Source organism: Siphateles boraxobius, unplaced genomic scaffold (assembly GCF_051911475.1).
Source record: "Siphateles boraxobius isolate OS27281-9 unplaced genomic scaffold, OSU_SipBor_1 5, whole genome shotgun sequence".
Lineage (NCBI taxonomy): Eukaryota > Metazoa > Chordata > Actinopteri > Cypriniformes > Leuciscidae > Siphateles > Siphateles boraxobius.
Window position 1 is genome coordinate 34,800,239 of NW_027509141.1, and position 22,801 is coordinate 34,823,039.

General features: G+C 36.4%; 2 protein-coding genes across 18 annotated transcripts in view; both read right to left on the bottom strand.

The window, feature by feature from the left end:
• flnba (filamin B a) overlaps positions 1 to 10,831 on the bottom strand; it is a 76,936-nt gene extending 66,105 nt beyond the window's left edge. The window contains exon 1 of one of the 2 annotated variants that reach the window (XM_077204171.1): positions 10,391 to 10,831. In XM_077204171.1, the coding sequence (XP_077060286.1) occupies positions 10,391 to 10,682 (292 nt within the window). In that variant the 5' untranslated portion in view covers positions 10,683 to 10,831. The remainder of the gene's footprint in view (positions 1 to 10,390) is intronic. The other variant, XM_077204172.1, reaches the window with a different exon arrangement.
• A 6,619-nt stretch (positions 10,832 to 17,450) lies between these two features.
• The window catches only part of slmapa (sarcolemma associated protein a), a 74,757-nt gene continuing 69,406 nt past the window's right edge, over positions 17,451 to 22,801 (bottom strand). For 8 of the 16 annotated variants that reach the window (XM_077204182.1, XM_077204177.1, XM_077204179.1 and 5 more), the window contains 3 exons: positions 22,356 to 22,490; positions 21,276 to 21,363; positions 17,451 to 19,736 (listed from right to left, as the gene is read on the bottom strand). In XM_077204182.1, coding sequence (XP_077060297.1) covers positions 21,280 to 21,363; positions 22,356 to 22,490 — 219 coding nt within the window. In that variant the 3' untranslated portion in view covers positions 17,451 to 19,736; positions 21,276 to 21,279. The remainder of the gene's footprint in view (positions 19,737 to 21,275; positions 21,364 to 22,355; positions 22,491 to 22,801) is intronic. The other 8 variants (XM_077204173.1, XM_077204180.1, XM_077204176.1 and 5 more) reach the window with 1 other exon arrangement.

Below are 22,801 nucleotides of genomic sequence, written 5' to 3' on the forward strand. Positions count from 1 at the left end.
AGGATCATGTGACACTGATGACTGGAGTAATGATGCTGAAAATTCAGCTTTGCATCAAAGAAATAAATTACACTTTCAAATAGAAAACCGTTATTTTAATTAGTAATAATATTTCACAGTATTACTGAAAAATATAAAACCTTGGTGAGCATAAAAGCTATTTTTTACAAACATTAAAAAAAAACGTAATGTTCCAGACGGTAGTGTATCGCCTGCAATGTAAAATATTGAGAACATGGAAGAGATGTTTTGAATTAAGAATGACATCAGAGTCAAAGCATTTGAAAAATGTCTAAGAATAGGTTAAAATGCGCTTCAGAGGAGCGTGATTGTGCAAGCGGTAAGTCACGATGAGCTCATCGCACACAGATGGCATATGTTGGGAGAGTAAATTATTAACTTTAAATCACATACGGACCCAATGCATGGGTCTAAAGAACAGCAGGACGGTGAAAGAACGAGTGGTTACAGAACAACACAAAAGTGTTAATGTAGGAAACCAGACACGGCCACAACTTCTGCCTCGAGGAGAGAAGACCGGTCACTTTAAGAAAGAGAAATTGCTTAGTCGTGCCTTGACCTTACATTGTTTGTTTCTTTTGCCGGTTACATTGGCCACCGAAGGTCACCGCTTCATTACAAACAATGCAATCTGACCTTTGCTACCATGCAGATGGGAGAAGCATTTCCTGCGCTGACATAAAAACATTCCTCTTTCGGTCTCTGTCAGGTTCAGGCTCGGTGAAAAACTCAGGCTCATGTGGTCAGACTTAACGTAATGGAAGATGTGAATGATGACAACGGCTAAAATTGAGACCACAAGAGAAACCTGTGCAGTGAGGAACTGGGTTGTTTTAGGCAAACTCTCCTCCTCTGGCTCTTATGCTCTTTCTTAAACGCAGCGTGACTGAGAATATTATTAAAGAAGAGAGTTCTATAGCAACCCTGAAATATTTGCTCAAGGTCTCTCCTCTCAAAACACTTCTGTACATGTTCATTTTCCATGTTCTGGTTTCATTGTTTGGACTGAGCATCTGGGATGCATTTCTGAAACCGTGATGCAATCGAATCTAAATCAAGAATGTGAGTTCTGCATCAGCAGCTTCTGGCATTTGTGTGAGGAACTGAAGTCTGGGGGGAAAAAAGACAAACTATTGGTATTGGGTTAGTGATGCATTAGTGAAGCCCCACATCTCATTGCTTCTTTTAGACTCCAAAACAATAGCGGATTCGTGAGGAATGTAACGCACAATTCATGTGTGGATTCTCCAGGTTTCCAGGTTCATGTTAAAGGCTTCCTTCCGGGAATCTCGCCCATCCGGAAGTAAAAACTCCATTCATTTTCTCCATAAGGAAATTGATTTTTAATGATAACTAAACATTTAAAGACTATGGAAGCTAGTTTCATTTTAAAAGATAAAATGTGACTTTTTAACTCGCAAGTATACATGTGAGTATACATGAGTATACATCCTGACATCCTTTCTCAGAATTGAGAGGTATAAACTCACAGATTGCGAGTTATAAAAGTCCAATTCTAAGAAACTAGACCTGACTTTTTCCTCAGAATTGATTTACTGGTACTCACAATTGCGTGTTATAAAGTCAGAATTGTGAGATATCGACTCATAGTTGCATGTTTATATCTCACAATTCTGACTTTTTAACACACAATAAATGACTTTATAACACAATTCTGAGGGGGAAAAAAAAGTCAATTTCCTTTTTTATTTATCATGTGACAGAAACAAGCTTCCATAAATGACAGACCTACTTTGATTTAGGTGGTTAATTGATGATGCTTTTGTTGAAGCCATCCTTTCACAACATTTAAACAGGTTTAACAAGTGGTTAAAAACTACATTCTTGCATTCTTGAAACATGCATTCTTGGTGAAAAACTACATGTACTATATGCACATTTTGCAATGCATTTAAAATATTTTGTTTAGATCGAACCAACAACTTTAAATGAATAGTTTTATATTTCTCCATCACTTTTGATTCAATTATATCATTTGCAATGCTTGATTGGATTTTAGTTTTTTTTCCTCACTAAAGCCGTTCATTTCACCGTCTTTGTCTGATTTTTAAATACTTTTTTAGCTTATAATAAAAGTTTGTAATGTTGCGATTCACCTTGTTGCTGGTTGGTTTGGTTCATGGCTTATAATGACTTATGGTCGGAAATGAAGGGAAAAAAATACTTCCGGATCCAACGGCACTGAAAATCCCCCAGAAACTTAATTAGCTGCAGAATTTACAATTATTCGTTTAGCAGATGTTTTTTACCCAAAGCGACTTAAAGCAATTTGTCAAAAAAACTCACAATATTCATAATATACAATTCCGGATTTATTGGACAAATAGATTGGAAAGCAAGCTAGATAAGATGAGAAATGCAGAGAAGATGATTTTGTGATTGTGTGAATAATAAAAATTAAAGACATGCAATTTATTTTAGCAGTTATTTTCTGAACAATCCCAAATTCTGATGAGAATGACGATTTCTTCTATACAGTCAGTTTAACATGGATGCAAAAGCGGTGTCTTCCTCTGTGTTAACGGTAAACTAAGGACAGCGGCAGCTCTACACCAATCCAGTACAACAAGTTCGGAGAGTTTGGCTTCGTGTACAAATCAGAGCCGCATCTGAGAGCGGGCCGGATAACTTTGTGAAAACTAGAGCGGTCTCTCACGGAGGCTTTTCTCGCCCGCATTTACCTGGTGCACACGAGCCAACATTATACTGTAACAACCAGACAAAATTAATAAAGCCAACTAAAAAAAAACAACAACAAAAAATCAAAAAGAAAAAAAATGTATTTTAAGTTTATTTTTTTATTACTCATTGTTTATAAGAAAAGTTCAATAAAAACAGTTCCCAAAAAAATGTGATTTTGAATTGAAAATAAAAGAGTTCCAGGTTTACTGTACTTGTTTTAAGGGCTGCACAATTAAAATTGTGTGATTTTATCAATGACTTGTTTCTAATAAAAAATAATTCTTATATTAATTACTAAATAAATCACAATCAGCCATAACGTGATTTCAGCCAATCAACAAATTATTTGACTGATTGCGTTGACTAGTGAGTTCACTTGGATTTTATTTTTTTTAAATGTGGGTAAACTCACTGCTTAAAAGTTGAATTGTACGCATATCTTTATTTTTTACATATCTAAAAGCATATTAAAGCTTATAAAGTCAAGTCTATCACTATTCGAACAGTCTAGATTGTAGGACAAGTCAATCCATAAACCCATGTAACAAACAACTATAGGTCTGTGGACAATTAAATATCAATTTCTCCCACACATACTTGTATATTTTTTGTTTCGGAAGCCAGCTTTATTGATAATGTTTGTGGCCACCATATCTTTGCATAAATGACACGTGACAGTGTCGGTTACATCTTTTTAACTTCTTGATTGTGCAGTTCGCAAGTGCCTGTATTGATTTTCGTCCACCTGGAACGTGCCGTTGTTTTTCTATGTGAACACGACTAGACGGACGTCTTTAATTTTTTTGTTCATGTCTTTTGCAGCATCAAGAATTTCAAGGTCTCTTGACCTGCGTCTTGTTTAACAGCAATAACGCATTCTGTGTCAATTCTCCCTAGTCAAACGATAGTTTGATAAACTGGCTCTGTGACGCATCATCTCTCCTGTATCCAAAATATTGCCAATCCACGGATGTTTTTAATTCTGCATTAAATTCACCTTCCCCGTTTCTGTGCTTTCTTCATGTCATGACAGTAAACCCACTCTGTTCTTGCACTAGTTTTAGGTCCGCTGTATTCAGATTGGTGGGAAAAATCGTGCTTTCTGCAGTTCAAAACTCGCACATGCATTTCCATTAAACCACCCTAGTAACTACACACCCTTGTTGCAAAGAAAAAATATTTTTCCATTGATAACCATAAAAAAAAAAAGTAAAAAAAAGTGTAAATTACTAAATTAAGATAAAAATGCATGAAAGCCTAAATGGCATACTGATATTTTCAGGCCTTCTTGCCTCTACAAATCCAAGTCTTTAGTCTGAAGAGCACGTCCACACCCTGAACATTTGATCTGCTCGTAGTCGTACAGCTACCTGTCAGAACAACTCCTGAAAACTTTCACTTACGGAGTGAAAGTAACAAACGCATGTTGATACGGCTGTGATTCACTGCCTTCTCCGTAACCGAAACCCTTCCACGGTAATTCATCCCAAAAGCTCCCAAAATCCTTCGTTTCAGCTATTGCAGGTTATTCTATAGGCTGCCGAGACCAGAATAAAGCCAGGAGGGAACGTTTTAAACCAATGAGGGGAAAAAAACTCACAGGGAGCAGCAATTTAAGACGAGCAAACCTTTGGCTCACCCGCACCGTTCCCGCTACTGTTTGCATAGCGTGAAGATTCGGCATCTGACAGCCGACCGCTGACCGGCTGGAATCACACACACACACGCTCTGTGTTCTGGGCAATGGAAATAAAACGAGAACCTGGTAACCACCTCAGACTCGTAGAGAAACATCTGATGCTTTTCCATTGGCTGTTCGACAAGCCAAAGATCATTCAGAGACAAACGGACTGGAGCAAAACGTAATGAGAGGAGACAATCCGACCCACAAGGACTGACTTAAAGGGTTTGTTTTGTTCCGATTTATTTTTATAGATCTACAATGGATTATACATGACACTGAAAGAAAAAATAATGAACCATATTTGTGAAATTAAACCATAATTTAATGCTGCTCAAAAACAGCCCAAACTAATTTCTTTCAACTCTCTGGTGGGGAAGCTGGCGCTCAGAAAGACCACAGTCGAAACTGGTTTTTAATAATACGCTTTTCCATCAGGCTTTGCCCTGGGAACACTTTCAGACGTCTTAATTTCTCAGAGGGGAAGTTTTAAATCTTGAGCGACTCGGACCACTTCGGCTTTGGATATCAGCTCATGTGTGACTAAGTCCTTCACAAATGCACTCCAAAAATCCCCAACCTAGTCTTACCGGCAACAAACGCACAAGCAAGCAAACATTACAAAGGCACGAAACTGCATTTGAACATTCTTCTGCCTGTCGTCAACAAGAGAGAAGCTCCCTGTGGTTTTCCACCAAAATAAAAACTCGTTTAACGTTTGGAAATGGGTTAGGATGAATATTAGTCTTGTAATTTTACAGTTGTACTGCAAAATATTTATTATTATTATTATTATTATCAACAACCACCTTAGATATTTCACTGTAAAATTAAATTATTATTAATAATAATAATAATAATAATCTTATATTTCACAGTAATTTAAAGAAGCATTTAATAAATAATAAATAATTATTTTATTTATTTTTATTAAGTGTATTATTGTTATTATTATTATTATACATTGAAATACAAGAAAAGGTGATGATTATTATATATTTGGCCAAAAACTGTTATTTAGCCTATATATCATCATGACTATGTAATATTATTATTATTATTTAAAAAAATGTTTATATATATATATATATATATATATATATATATATGGTATAGGTTTCTTATAGGGTATCATTATAGTATATATTTGGTCTAATATATATATATATATATATAATATAAATCTGTCATTTATATCCATATGACTATGAAACAATAATAATGTTTTTTGTTGTTTTTTTAAATTACAAGATTTTTGACATTTCCAAAGCATATACACATGCAGCAAACCCGTTCACTGAGAACCAAAACGTGACCAAACTGAAAAAGCACCAGTCGCCTTTGTTTATGCATATCTTTTCTTTACAGATTAAAGTCTGAATCTCTGTGTTGATCTCAGAGGGAGGCCGTGGCGGCTTGTGGTTCGAGTTGTGATTATAGGACATTAAACAGCAGTGAATTCCACGAGCATGACCGATCTGCTGGAGAATCCTATTTGCTGAGGTTGAGAGCAGAAGATGCGAGCGAGAACAAGCTTTTCCACATCCATCAGGGTCAAGCTTCTCTAACAAGACGTCGCTGAGACGCTAGGTTTGGCAGAAGGACGACAGTTTCGATTCGAGCCGCGAGATTCACTCTTGTACGAACTCAAACTGAGCATTTGCTGTTTTAGCCGATTTCTAGACGGCCACCGTTAGAGAGGGATGCACGATAAATGGAAATAAAAGAGAATCATGATATGGATGTGCATGTGCATTATCTAATCACGAAGGTGGAATTTAAATAAATGCATATGCACTGTGTGTTTCAGAGTGAAACGGCACGTGTTCATTTACACATGAGCAGCTCATGATTCAGTGTTTTCAGTGTCTCAGTTCAGAGTAAATGTTGCTCCACACAAACTCTGCATCTGCTCTGAGTTTGAGTCGCTTATAACGTGCATTTGGGAATGAAACACGAGCAACCATCTTCTCAAATTTCTAATGAGAAGCACTTGCTGTATAATCCGGCTCAATGAGGTTTCAAGCCAAAATTAAAGCTTGATGGTTTATAATTTGAAAATGAACACATTTATTTACTTTAACCATCTTTAACGAACATTCCTAGTCTTGCTGGGAATGATTCAAGTCAAGTCAAGTATATTTATATAGCGCTTTTCAAAATACAGATTGTATCAAAGCTGCTTCACAGTATCAATCAAAACAACTTAATGTTTGTTTATTACTGGGAAAAAAAGACATCCAAGTTTGGTAGAGCTAATCAATGGTATGATTGGTTAATTAATTTGAATATCCCCAACTGAGCAAGCCAAAGGCAACAGTGGCAAGGAACCGAAAAACTCCATCCAGTGACCTAATGGTGTCCTAACACCCCATCAAATGACCCAATGGAGAAAAAAAAAACCTTGGGAGAACCCAGGCTCAGTCGGGGGCCAGTTCTCCTCTGGCGTTTATGAACTAGAGGCCGAATTTACAGTAACTGTAAGATAAAAAATGTATATGAATGCCTGGCTAAATAGATGCGTCTTCAGTCTAGTTTTAAACTGGGAGAGAGAGTCTGAGCTACGAACAATATCAGGAAGGCTATTCCAGAGCTTCGGAGCTAAATGTGAAAATGCTCTGCCTCCTTTGGTGGATCTGGATATCCTAGGAATGACCAGAAGCCTCGAATCTAGTGATCTTAAAGAGCGCGATGGATTGTAAGGCGATAGAAGATTCATGCATGTAAAATAGGTAGTGGATTACACAGTTTAAGTTGCATGCTAAAAAATCAAATGTGCATCACCTCCCTAAGCACAGACCGGAAGACGACGCTTAATCATTTAGCACAAACCAACTAATGAGGTCATGCGATGATGTCAACTCTTTCATTAGCACACTAAGGGTCCAAGCATGTCACCATCCCACACCTCTCTAATGGAAAACTAATACCAAACGACCCTAAAGACACTTTCTTCACCGTCGGCATGACTTCAATCACCCGTTACTTCCCTCAAACTTGGAGAAAATCAGGACAACTATCAGAGCAGAATCATAGTTAACTGACTGACTCGGCAAGAACCACCATCAGAACATCAATACAGCCACTGGGTCTAATTCTGGAGACCACATGAATGATGATCAAAGACAAGTTCTGGAATGAATTGATACGGTATGGAGCGATCATGTCAAACCACACCAAAAAAAACACATAGGAGAACCGAAATGATGTGGCAACTGGTTAGAAACATGCTAATACTAGAACTATGAATTGTGCAATCCGTGCAAAACAAGCTGTTATATCACTTCACACAGAATCAAACTCGAAGACTAGAAGAAACCAGCTGTCCGGCCCAATCGTTCACCTACAGCTGACGAGGCCATAAACCTTTCCAATTATCCCTCGTCTTTCACATCAGAGAGAGAAACAAAAACCCTGTGAGATTTACGGTCAAATCACCAGACGCTGTGTCCTTTTGGTGTTTATTTATCTGCGAGTTGTCACCTATCTCTGAACACGTCTGCCCTTTGAAACGGTGGAAAGTCTGGCCACCGCCCTCCCGATAACACTCAACCTTTCCAAGCGCATCTATTTATGCGTCTCTCAGGCCCAGTGGAAACGCCCATAGACCGTTCCTGGACAGGAAGATACCGTCAGGCAGGAAGTGTCTGTGCAAATCCAAAACTAAAGAGGTTCTTCATACACGTCCTGTGAACACAAGCAATGCAATACTGGGTAAAAACGGTCTCTTTAAATGACTCATGAGGAATCAAATTAGCCTAAATCAGTATGACAAACACACTATAATAAACAACCTGTAAGTTTCAGAACTCAAAACTTCCTCCACTGTCCAAAAAGATAAATTATTGAAACTAAACTTCAAAAATGACTCTATACGAACTGTGTTAAATCTATATAAACTGTTAAATCACACAGATGCATGCATCAACACAACATGTATTCTTTCTAAAGCATCACAATGACAATATAATTAAAATATACCATATTAAATAATATTTTTTAAATAATTTATTAGTTCTATTTTTTTATAATGCATTTTATTGTAAGTTTTTGACGGATGTGAGAACATGCATTGGGGTGAACGGTGTTTGATTTTGGGGTAATTAAAAAATGTGCTGGGAACATTCAAAATGCTTTTTGTGTAGTTCATTATACTTATTTTACGGAATGAAGTTTATATTATGGCTTAAATAAATTACATGTTATTCAGAGACTGACATGTTTAGCTTGTCCAAAATGTTAAATTCAGACTTTTGACTCATTTTTTTTTACCAGGAAAGGACTAGTTTTGATGCACAAAGTTGTTTTCATTGTCTCTCATGACAAAAATATTTTATTTAAACCAGTTTAAATAGTGAAAAATTACTTTTAAAACAGTTGTTCCATTATTACCCCTTAGCAGATTGACTCTATATAGTATAGTGTGAGTGTTTTTAGTCAATCTCTGCATGAAAAGAATGATAAAAAACCCAGACGATGTCCTTGGTTTCTGAGATGAAGGCTGAATGACACAGAAACAACAGGAAGTTCATCACGCCTCATATTTCATCAGAAATGTGATTGATGATGTAATTTATTGGCTAGTAAACATACGCAACCAGGCAAGAAATGCAAGGAAATCAGGTTGGGCGTTGCCATACATGTTTGCATCCAATTTGCCATACACAATTGATTGGCAAATACAGAGGAATCTTGGTGTCCCGACTGTCCAGGTGTACAATCTGTATACAATACAACACCTGTTCTGAGACTCAAGTGCATACTAAAGTATGTGTATTTTCTATTCCCAGTATTGCACAATACCAGCTCGTAACGCAAAAGAGACAGCATGAGAAATCCTGAGAAAAAACGCAAATGCAGGTTGATAAAGTTGGATTGGCTTCAAGAATGTCACAGGTCAGTGAAACCTGCACCAAACACATGGTTGTGAAACTAAAATCTTAATATTTAAGCCTCTGGAATCCTGAAATTCTCCGGATTTCTAAATCTTAATGAACAAGAATGCAATTAATTGTGCAACTTTCTCATGCCAGTTCAAATAAGGTCATACAGAGATAAGATGGATAATCCATGAAGGATCAATAGACAGACGTTATCTCTTATCTGCGGAGAATGAATCTCAGCTCTGACACATGCGCAATACTTTTGGTTTATGTCACAACTTTACAAACACACTTTAAAAATGCTGAGAAAGAGAAGGCTGGGAGGAGATTAAACAAAGTATACTAACTGTATATATATATATATATATATATGTGTGTGTGTGTGTGTGAATGAATGAGAGAGAGAGAGAGAGAGAGAGAGAGAGAGAGAGAGAGAGAGAGAGAGAGAGAGAGAGAGAGATCACTATAGTTTTTTTATTTATTTTTTATTTTTTAATCAAAAAATTACCAAAAACTACAGTATTACCATGTTTTTATGTTTTTTTTTTAGGGGTAGCTAAATTTTACATTTCTATAGAGTATCTTGAAGTAGCCATACCAAAAACAAATACTATGTGTTGTGTTTTTTGGGGGGGATTTGCTACCATGATCAGGCCATTTTACACATGCCAGAGTAAAATCAATGCATTCCTAATAGAGCCATATAAATACAATGCCAGATAATTCTTCAGCACCATGGCATCTGATTGCAATTTTGTAAGATAAAGACAGATAATCTGGTCATACTGTACATTGCACACTCATTATACATATTCATTTTAATACTTTTATATACAGTATTTCAACGTACCTTGGCATTGCCATGATACCATCCGTCAGTGTGCAATGGTCTAGTGTATTTTAAAATGTCATGGTATTTAATCTGATTAAAATGTAAGTACCTTGCTGTACCATATAATAGTTAAAAACTATGCTACATTAATATGAATGATTCACCGTAGCATGTTACTGACACATCACTTTTATAGAGCTTGAAAGCGCATTTCAGACGCTTTGAATAAACTTTCTCCACACTAGAAAGCAAAGACTTTGCAACACTCACCGATGGACACGAGCTTTATATTCTCTCTGTCCAGAAACTCGAGCGCCACAGACACGTTCTCCAGCTTCATCTGTCTGAAAGTGGGTCTGGCGTGGTATTTTCTGTACATCTTCTTCTGGCTGAGCACCTCGAGCAGCGCGATGAGTCGCAGGCCGTCGCTGAGGTCCAGCTGCAGGTCCGCGACGCGTTTATTGACGCTCTTCAGGTGCTCGTTACACCAGCGAGTGAACGTGTTCTGCTGGATCTTCTTCCACGGCGCGTCGTCCGCCAGGTCCTTCTCTGTGGCCGGCATGATGGCTTAGTAATGCTCGTATGTTTTCTGTATGATAACTCGGGATATGTCTCGTGTGTATCTGTGCGGCGCGTGCGAGGTGTGTGTGTGTTCGTGCGCTCCTGTATTCCTGAACTCTTTCCCTCTCGTGGCCGCGCCTGCGCGCGCTCTTATATAGGGCACGCGGATGACGACACCTGCGCACCATCACACCCAGCATACGTTTCTACCATAGACAGTAAAAGTTTCTACAGCCCTTTTCCATCCAATCAGCTCAGAGAAATCAGAGGAAAAGATATGCGAAGATGATAGTAAGAATAAACAAGAGAAATCATTAAAACGACAAATGGATTACTATTTCTTATACTGTGTTTGCACCCTTTTGTAATGCATCTTGAAAAATTACATGTAAATAACAAAATAAAAACACATTATTTGATGTTATTAACCAGTGTTATTTATTTTAAACCATTTTCGTACAAAAATTTAATATTAGATAAACTAGCTTAAACTAAACGAAACGTTTTTTAGTAAGTTTCAGTTGAAGCACTATAATAACTAACTGGAAATAAATAAAAAAGTCTGAAATAAAATCTGATATACAGATAAAATCTGAAATAAAAATCAATTAAGCATATAGAATTATAATGAAAATAATAATCACATAACAAAAGTATTAAATTAAAATAAAAAGTGAAAATATAAAATTAAAAGCTATAAAAAAAAACTATAATACTATATAAATGAGGCTATACTAAAATAACACTATAGAGGTGAATAAAATATTCTCATATTGGCTATATTAACTCTTATTTTTTATTTCAATACACTTAACATTTTAAGGCAGCCGGGTTACTTACTTCTTTTGGTTACACCAACAATATTGTTTTATTTCAATATTTCAATATTACAGGAAAAAGGTTAAACAATAAAAATCTAGATCTAGCATTACTTTACATGTAAAGTATAAAAAGCATGCTGTACGTTTCAGTACTTTAAAGACATTCTCTAATCAGTCCTGAACTTTCATGATGTGTTTAATGCTTTATTAATTGTGAGTCTAAATAAATAAAATGAGGAAATAAAATCCATGATAAAAGATTAAGAGAAATGATTTAGATCCACCATTCTATTCAAAGTATTTAGTGTTTTTGTTCTTGTGTGTTTTGTATTGTGATCTAGATGATCTTGATTGTAAATGTTCTCCACAATGGGGCCTCAAACTCTTTTAGTTTCTTTGATAAAAGCAGGTCTAACAGATTTCAGATGCATCTCTGTAATGGACACTTTTATGATTTGCCAGACAAAATGCTTCCCACACATTTGGCAAACTCCTGAACATCACACTGACTGCTTTGTTTAGTCTCTGAGAAGGTGTCAGCAACGCTTTCGGATAATAACAGAGCATCCAGATGTTTTCTTATCCGTGTCTTTCCTCTCGCCCTCATGTCCTGCACGGATTCCTTCCCACCTTTGCTGACAGGAGTCTTAATAATCACTCTGGGATTAACATCAGATACTCTTCCCTGCAGATCTGCCATTGGATCTTTCCCATGCATACAGTACTTGATCAGCATTAGTCACCAGGGTGGATCAACATTGCTTCACACTTTTGCAAATAAAAAGAAAGACACACATCTGTGATATAACAGCAGCTGAGCTGTTCAGTTTGAGAAATAGAGTTCGAAACAAAGCCAAACACTTCACACATCGAAATAAAGACTAAAACAAAGAGATTTTGGTAACAGTTTACAGTAAGGTCCATTAGTTAACATTAGTTAATTACTTTAGTTAACATGAACTAAGAACACTCTAAAAAATTCTGGGTTGTTTCAACCCAAATTTGGGTAAAATATGGACAAACACAACAGTTCGGTTAAATTTGTAAATTAAAATGTTTAACCCAACGGTTGGGTTCGTCCCTATTTGACCCAAATTTGGGTTGAAACAACCCTGCATTTTTTAGAGTGAATGTGCAATACTTTTTCAGTATTTATTAATCTTAATTAATCAACATTTACTAATACATTATTAAAATCAAAGGTTGTATTTGTTAACATTAGTGTAAGGCTGAAAAAACTGTAAGGACTTTAAGAGAGGGCCACTCTCTGAGAAAACAAAGGAAATTAACATTTGAACTCCCCCCTCATGCACTATTGAGACGAAGGTCTCACCTCCCTCATCCTAATCTACATTTCTCTCCCCCATTCTTCATCCTGGCAGAGATCTCCCAAACTCACACAAGAATCGAAATGGTTTAATGTGAATGATTATCATCGAGTTTTATACATGTTTGGTATTATTTGAAATGTCTCGGTGCGACTGGTACAAATGTCTCATTCCCAAAGAAGTAAACCAAAACGTAATAAAGTTCTTAGGAAGTTTAGAAATAGGCCTATCTTCCACACTGGAGGGGGTGTCTTTGAGTTAACCTCCTGAGACCCTGCGACCTCATATGAGGACATCACATTTTTGATTGTGTGCAGCATAAAACTTAATTCTGTGTAACTAAAACTGACACTTACACTGCCATCTGGTGGGGTCAGAAGAGAAAAAATTTAACATAAATAATTTAAAGAGGGCGGTGAATCTGAAAGATTTTGTTATTTACATTCTTACTATCATCTCAACAATTGAATTGTTGATATCAAGAATTGATTTCTTACTAGTAGAAATATAATTTTTGATATCAATAATTACATTGTTAGACTACTAGTAAAAATGAGAATTCCTGATTTCAATAATTCAATTGTCACTAGTTGAAATGTCTATTCTTGATATCAACAATTAAATGCTACTAGTAAAAATGTTAATTTTTGATATCTGAAAATGTATTTCTGATATCAATATAATTTCAGATATCTAAAATGGCTTTCTTGCTAGTAACAATTACATTCATGATATCAGAAATGAACATTGTCACTAGTAGCAATTCAATTGTTGATATCAAGAATAGACATTTCAACTGGTGACAATTGAATTCTTGATATCAAAAATAAAGGTTTTTACTATAAGAATTGTATTTCTGATATGTGAAATTGGAATTTCAACTAGTAAAAAATCAATTCTTGATATCAACAGGAGGGTAAAGTTAAGATAGACCCACTGTCCTTGCATGAGGACATCATTTTATGCAAAAACTACTTCCTGTACAAAAACAAACTTTAGTTATTATACTTATTAGGTCCTACTTATAACAAATAGCAAGAAAAATTATAAAATGCACACCAGGCAAACTCTCGGGTCTCAGGAGGTTAACACCTTCTTACCATTTGATTGAATGCTAATTCTCCACTGCTAGCAAATTAAAAAACAGTTCAAAAACAGAATTAGGTAAAAAAACTTTTTCATCATATGCACCAAATGTCTGGAATGAACTCCAAAACACCTTAAATTTAGAATCACTTCCATCTATTCATATTTTTAAAAACCTTTTAAAGTCAACTTTGACTGAACGGTGTAATTGTTTTTAACTAGGTAGGCTACCCTTTAAATTATATGTTTGTATTTACTTAAGTTAAACAAAATGTCCTGTTTGTATATGTATAGTCTATGTATAGAGATTTGTTGTGTAGTATGTAATTTCTTTGTCCTGTCTTTTTTTTTTTTTTTTTTTGTTCTTTGCAACTTTTTGGTCGTCTATCTTGGCCAGGACTCCCTGGGAGAAGAGTTACTGTAACTCAATGCGACTATTCCTGGTTAAATAAAGGTTAAATAAAAAAATGGTGACTTACAGGTAAATTTCCACTGTGGATGATGTTTAGATTTGAGAGGTCTGGTTATTTAATGAAACGCAGCGAGAGCTCGTGGCTCTTTTCTGTATCCAGATCAGCCCGTGAGGTCGAGAGCCGAGTCTCTCTGCCTTACGTATTTCTTGTCGGGTATTTTCCTCTTTGTTCAGAGCATTTGATGTTTTGCATTGATTATCTTTGAATTGATTATGAAATTGTAATGATACATTTACCTGACATATTCAATTGTGACATTTGATTATTCTAATTGACTTTGACCTTATTTTCATTCAAGAGTTTAAAAGAATAGTAAAACATTCGCTCAAATTTAATGATGCACAGATATAAAACCTTTTTCATTTATGGAGTCAGATGAAATAACGAGAAATTACATATGGGAAAATGTATTGCATTTAACCAAAAATACTTTGCCGCGAGAAAAGACAGTAACACGCAAAGACCTTCACCGCTAATTCGATATACCGCCATATTGGATCGAGTTAGACGGCCTTACAAAGAAATGCACTGTGAAAAAACATGAATGAACATGGATTTTTATTAACTAATATTAACAAAGTTTAAAAAATACTGTAACAAATATTTTGCTCATTGTTAGTTCATATAGTTAATACATTAACTAATGTTAAATAATGAACCTTATTGTAAAGTGTTACCAAGATTTTTAAATGTTATAAAGTAAATATGAGTTGCTCGCTGGAGAAGTCTGGCCTGTAATCATCATCTTATTTTTTAACCTCAGTGACGGTGATGATAATGACTGAAGCAACCAGATTTTCACCACAATCTGAGTAACGCGTCTGAAACACAGATTACAGCTTGTGTGTGTGTGTGTCGTCTGCTTCCCTGTCTGTCAGTCTGGGCACAAACACACAGACTGAACCCAATCGTCTGCATGATGACTGTAGTACGACAGGTTGCATGTGATCTTTGATAGTGCTGTTATCATATTTCCAGGTGAATATGAATCATCAAGATGTTGCTAGACAGTATTATGCATTATTCATTGTAATCATCCATGCTGAGGCACATTATCTGTCTGGAGGACACATATTAAAATTAATCTTTACATTTTTCTGTACTGTATTCCCAGATCTTTTGATGGCTTTTCCAGTCATTCGTTATTAGTGGATAAGATTATTTTTCTTTTAAGAATCGTGGATGAATTATTATATGACATAGAATTTAGTCAGTTTCAGAACACAACCATTTGAGGTTTGTCTCCTGTTAGCTAACTTATTAATAAGTGTCCCTTTTTAGCCCATATAATTAAGTACTGATCAGTTGCTTTCCATTTATATCAGGTTTGATTTAAATTAACTATTGCTTTATGTTTTTCTCAATGTATGATTTATTTCAGATGCTTAGGCTACATTGGATCAATTATTTGGTTTTCTGCCAATTTCCTTTTGACCTTATTACAATATTCACTGATATGTTTAAGCATGGGCAAACAGGTCTCTAGGGTTCTGCAAATCCTTGCCATTGCTAAATCATCGTGATTAAAACTGCCATTCCTTTATCAACTAATATAATTGTCTAACTATTGTCAGAGGTGTCAAGTCCAGGTTCAGAAAGTAAAATTCATCCTCAGTATTTTGTTCAAATCACCTGGATTTGCTAATTAGCACAGTTTTTCAGCCAGGAGACAGAACTAATTAGTGAAATCAGCTGGCTGAGTTCCCTTTGCATCACCGTCAACTATCTAAAAGACATTAAGCCTTCACTAGGCTATGTAACTTTTGCCTCTCTAGGCATAAAAAAGCGATTTCCCGCGAAATCCGTCCCGGCAGCTCAGAAAAGCGGGAACATCATGGTTTGGAAAAAGGCATTTTTTGCACTCTATCATAATAGCATTTTGTTTTTGTTTGTTATTTTAAGTTAAAATATTTTCCGGCATCAGTGAAATGAACGGGGGCTAGGAGCAAAAATGCCTCCAAAATGGTCAAAAATGACCTTATATGTTTTTAATATTTATAACAGGACATAGAATGGTTTTCCCGAATATCAGCATGACTGCAAATGTGATAGCCTATTGATTTCATACAAGCTCAATAAACTAGTCAAAATGTTAGGTGATGTTAATGTTTAGTATTAGAACATTGTCTAGTTTGCATTATGTTGTGCCAACGAAAATGGTCCAAACAGTGATGTTTCGTTACGCGTTTTTAACGAATCGTTTAGGCTAGAGAGAGAGAGAGACTTATCCCAATTCTAGACTCTGAAGTATATGAGTAACATACAGTATTAGTAATGGACAGTGCGATTTTAACTCGATACGACGGTCTTTCAGAGAGAGTGACGCTGCATATTAGGCCTAGATCTCAGGACGGGTGTGGCGAGTGTTATCAGACTTCCTGTCATCGATGATGTGTGAGTCTGAGTCAGGGAGGGTTATACGCCCACATGCCACAGTCATGTCAAAGAAAAGGCCCCACGGGCCCCTGAATGTGTGAGAGAAGAGTCGATGAGGTTTGGCAGTATGTGTAGACAGCTGCCACGGGCCTTCCTTCAGAATGAGGATCCATGTTTCACTGGAATCTCAAGTTTACAGATCTGTCCTGACTTCCAGACAAAAGATGGATTCAACAAAGGTATTCAAGACATTACACACCTTATTGTGGGGAAAACATATCATGGAGATGTGCTTGAGAAAGGAATCTTGTCATGAGAACAAATATATTTTATGGTGCCTTATAAATCCCAAAGATGCTTCATAATGCATGGCAAACAAACATAACACAAGCTTATAAAAAGCTTTTGTAAGGTCTGCCATCTTGTGTTCATTTCTACAAACAACATTTCAAGACTTTTGGGTGAAAACTTCATAATTACAATACTAGGTTTTGTTTAACAAAGTTTCAAGAAATTAGGGGTCTATATATGATTACAATAATATGTGCTTCTCAGCTTGCTAAGAGCAAGTTAGTTATCATTTTGAAGAAAAAAAGGGTACATTTCTATATGCTTATATCAAATACATTATGGTGGTGTTGTGCATCAGTTAATAAGTTGACCAAAAATAATCAAACTAGTCCAGGAAAGTGAAATTGTTTTATTGAAGTCATGCACATCACACTTGTTAGTGCAAATACCCCTTTATCTGTATTATTCTATGTTTTTACAAAATAGAATTCTGACAATGAACTATCTTTGATGTTCAAAACAAAAAAAGTGTCATTCTGAGCTCTCAATTCAAGAAAGAACTTAAAAAACAATATTTACGAACAAAACTATATACAGGCAGTGTGCTGTACTGACTTGGTGACCAGTTTAAATAGATCTTTTCTTAAAGGCCCTGAAAAACACCAGGTTTAGCTTTGATTCGAAACTGACGACTCAACACCATCTTTGAATTGACAGAAGAACAATACAAACTTTAAGCTTACAAAAACCAGCGTTAAGCCTAGGTTCAGTTACAACCTAATAAACAAGTTCCACATCTCAATTTTGCATTTGCAAGAAAACACTCTTGTTCAGCACATTTCAAGAAGTATCAAACATGCATTCTGAATGTGGAACCAAAAATCTTAAAACTGCATGTTCAATTTGCATGTTAAAAATGCATCTATAAAAGTACATTAAAATGAACTGGAACGGAGAACTCGTATCTCGATGTAAAACAAGGAAAAGGCAAACGCATCATATCCTGAAAACTGGCTCCAGCAGCAAATTAGATATGACCAATATCATTTATATCCAATTTTTTATTTTGTGACTATAACATATATTTACACACAAACATCCATACATACATATTTACAAACGGCCTATGAGCATTCTTCTATCTAACGTGAAGGACAATGTTCCAAACGGATACTAAAAATAAAGTCCATCATGCTGCTTAAAGAATGCATTATGAACCAAACGCTGTTTTCAATGCAAGAGATCTGTTTTTTTAAAGCTATTCTTTCTGTGCTACAAGCTTTGCTTTTTTGCATTCGTGGTCAAATCCATGTTGAAGCGTTCAATGGATTTTTTTTGTTGGAGTATGTCTTTCCAGTAAAACAACAAAAGATGCAAAAACAAAAGTCCTTGACACGCTGAACCACATGAGTTAGGCTTTTTGCTCCAAGACTGTTTATTTACAGCACAGCAGACAAATGTGAACCACACACACCACACACATCATTGGTTAATTCATCTTCCTCCAGTCTCAAAGCAGCTTGCACATCCAAAATTAAACAACTCATTCTGTTCACCCCCAAAATAATTCACTCTCACCCATTTCTGTGCTTCATAGGAGTGGACTTGTGAAGTCCCCCCCCCCACCCCCCACATTCATTTTAAAGCCTTTGCATCCAATTTCATTCTGTAAGAAGAGACCTATTTTACAGGTAAGGCAGCAAAATCCCAGAGCCTTTTTCAGGAGGTACTGTAGGAGTTTCAGTACAGAAAAGACGGGCAGGAGCCGTGAACTCAACTCTAAGTCCGAACAGCAGGACAGTGTGTTGGTAAAAAGCTACAACATTTGTTTTTTACGTTTATTTTTTTTTTTTTAGGTCAATGCTCCATTCCATTTGACATTGACCTCAATCCTACATGTCAAGAACGTTGAATTTCAAAACCATCTAAATACTTGTAGTGTGTCTCTGACATGAACATTTGCTTATTATACATGATACAAGAGAAAACAGCCATAGAGAACAACAACATCACTGTGCTAGAAGCATGTCGGATTGAACACAATAACAGCACAGATGACGTGAAATTTAGACTTTTTTTTGTCCATTCAAGATCGAATTGATACGCTGCATGAGTGGAACAAGAGTGGCACTTCAATGTGAACTAGTCCTAGTAGTATTTAAAATAGGCACTTCGCCCCTCTGTGCCCTAGAGTTCAGATTCTCATTTGGCTGTACATCTATTTTGGTTTGCCACATCTAACATGAAAAACTACAAGAAACAAAATGTGGCTGACAGAAAATGTGGTACCCATCCAAGAAACAAACAAAAAAAGAACGTTAGAGACCTAGTTTAGGCCATTTTAATAATCAAAAATGCAGATAGATTATTTATTCTATAATATGCATTAGAACTTTATTCCCTCTTTCTTTCTATACTATATACATTTGCATTTTACACAGACATTGGGGCTGTAATTGTCAAAACGAGAGGTATTACGTTCAGATTTATGCCATGTGCCCGGACTAAAACTGACATTGGGATTGGAACGAGGGCCGTGCCGGGGACAAGAAGTGGTTCAGACGAGTGTTGTGATTGGTTGATGTTCTCAGGAGGAGCTCTTGGAAAAGTTGGGATAAAGCACCACTGCTGTCACGGCAACCACTGCGGCAATCACCGGCATCCAGGGCACCCATCCGCTCTGAAACCAGGAGGAGGAGGAAAAAACAGCAGTGCGATTAATAAAGGTCATTAGACGCACCAGAGCAACCAGGACAGAAGCACTGGAGACTGGAGCTAAAGAGACAGAGAAGAGAGACCTGGGTGATAGTAGGAGACAAAGAGTTCAAGAAACACAAATAAACGGAGAGAAAGAGGGAGAAGCAAATATTTGCGTGAAACTGGGAGAACCAGTTACCTCACAGGAGTTATAAAGCAAATAAAAGCAAACACAACAGTTTTTCTTTAAACTTAAAGAAAAGCTGCGTTTAAAGGAACAGTTCACTCAAAAATTACAATTTAGACATCATTTACTCAATGTTGTTTCAAACCTGTGACTTCCTTCTGTGGAAAAACAAAATTTGTATTTTAGCAGAATTTTCATGCTGCTTTTTTCTGTGTCAATCTCTAAAAAGCAGGACAAAAAAGAAAAACATTTGACTATACATTAATAATAATGGTGTCTAAATTCCTTTGCTTTCAAATGTTAAACTATAGAGCTTTTATTTTGGCAGAAAACAGCTTTTGGAAATGAAGCTATATATTCTCTCAGATTAATGCTATTCAAATAAGTCTTTCTTTGGGGCAGAAAATATGGAAATCCATATAAATATGGTATAAAGAATTAGCTGATAAGGGGGAAAAGGCACCTTGAAAGAACTATACTGTGAACATAATTTATAGAGGCTCTCACCAGAGGAACATTTTCGAAAATACTATTGGCGGAAATACATGCTTTCTGGCGTGTTCTCGCCGTTCGAAATGGGAATGATTTTAGTTGTAGGAATGGCTTTTGTGGGGACTAAATCAGCTCCTACTGCAGAGTTGGGTTGTACCCAGCACAATAGGAACTACCAGTGATGCAAGTGTACGTTGACTAAGCCTAATCCTACCGACTTAAATCTCAGTATGGTTGTCACAAAATTCTATGGTACAACAATGCATCAGTCATATCTATGACACTTTTAAGCTCATGCTTTGTTATTTTCAGTTTGACAGCCGCTGATCACTTTATGCTTCCATTGTATGAAAATAAGCAGCATGAACTTTCTTCAAAACCTCTTCTTTTGGTTCTTTGAATGATAGTAAGTCATACAGGTTTTAAACAGCATGAGGGTGAATACATGACAATGGTAATTTTGGGTGAAATATGCCTTTAATTTCATGAAAGTAAAGAAGAAAAGCAAAAGATGATGATGATATGACCAAAATGCCCCAAAACAACAAAAATAGAGAAAGAATCCAAAATCCCCAAGTGCAAAGATTTATATGACCATTATGGCGATCCGAGCAAGACAGACAGTTCATGTGATTGGTTAGTGGTAAGTGATTCTGGGTGGATGAGGAATCAGTTAAGAGTTCCCCACGGGTTGCCAAGCACCAAAAAGGGATTTTGGGATGAAGCGAGTGCAAAGATGACGAATGAGAGTTTGCCATGCACAGGTCGTATATATGTGATGATATATACAGATGTGGATATACAGGAGACACACAAACACAGACTCAACAGGAGCGTGTGTACCTTTCTACCACAACTGGCTGAAGCACCAATACAGCAAAGCCAGGAATAGACCGATGAAAATGGCTTGGACAGGCTGCAATATGGATGGCTAGAGGAGGGAAGGGATATTACAAATAAAACAAAAAATCAATCTTCAAACTATTCAACGGAAATTAGGCTGGGGAGTCGAACAACTACAACAAGCATACAAACAAAAAAGGGTCATAAAAGGGTGCAGTGGGAGGATCCATTGATAAATCAACACAAACAAAAATATCAGACGCCCCATAACCACAAACACATCTAGAAGCATGACATCAGGAACAAGGACAGTGTTCAAGGCATTAATAACACACAGGAAAGGAAAAACTGGTTATTTGCACTCAACTAAATAGATCTACAATCGGTTAAATTTGCAAATCAAAGACACGTGAAGTGATTGTGACTCCAATCAGCAGTGTGCAAGGGATTGTACTGAGGGAATTGTGGGATACACTAAGGTGATAATTAGAGTGTTGTGTAGCAAATTGTGATCCCCAAAAATTAACAAATGGCCAAAAATCTGCAACTAAAAGTGTAAAAAAACAGCAAAAAATATTCTCCTCTTAGGTCATAATGATGAAAAAAGGGAGAACCTGAAAGTGAAAATTCTGACGTCTTTGAGGGGTTAATATTTTATGTATAACAAAAAAAATTGAGACAAATATCAATATCTAAAAATGGAGTATTTCCAAGAGGGTCCTCGCACCAATGAAACCCTAATGAAACCTATTGGGCATTTTTGTTTGAATAACAAACCATTTTTATGCACCTATGATGCCCACAAATGCTCTCTCTAACTTGTTGCACCTGAAAATGTTGGTGTTAGCAAAGAATATTTGCTAACAACTCACAAAATCGTGCCGTATGCGTGTTCTTCTGTGTTTTCCAGAGCCATGCAAAACAGCGAAGTAAGATCTATCACTGGTTGCTGACAACTGCATTAAACGGCGTAATGTAAACGACAGCTAATTAAACGAAGTATAGTATAGGCTGAAATGCAGTATGTTCAAAGTTTATTCTGTTGCATTGCGAATGAAACGTGCTGGTTGCGAGACTCACAGTGCTGCCCTTCTCTTGCAGGAGTTTGAGGTTGACCTTGCACTGTTCCAGCTCTTCGTTGATGGAGCATTTCTCCTGCTCCGTCTGTTCATACCGCTGCCGGAGATCTGACAGCAGATTCTGAGTGTCGTCGTACTAGAGAGAAAGAGAAAGAATAACATGCAATCATTAACACACAAAAAAAGGTTATGGTCAGAGTTGTAGTCCAACTGGCAGTTCTCATCACCCTGGTTCCCTCGACAAATAACCAATAGGATTTTCCCATAGTTTTTTGCATAATCACTAAAAACAAGCTCTGTGATCAACAACAGTTTATGATCCTGACACTCTTTGTCTATAAAGATAATTTTCACAGATTAACAACTTTTGAAGCCTAAATACAGTCACCAGAAGTAAAAAGCTTAAAGGAGCACGCCACCTTTTTTGAAATAGGGGTTATTCACCGT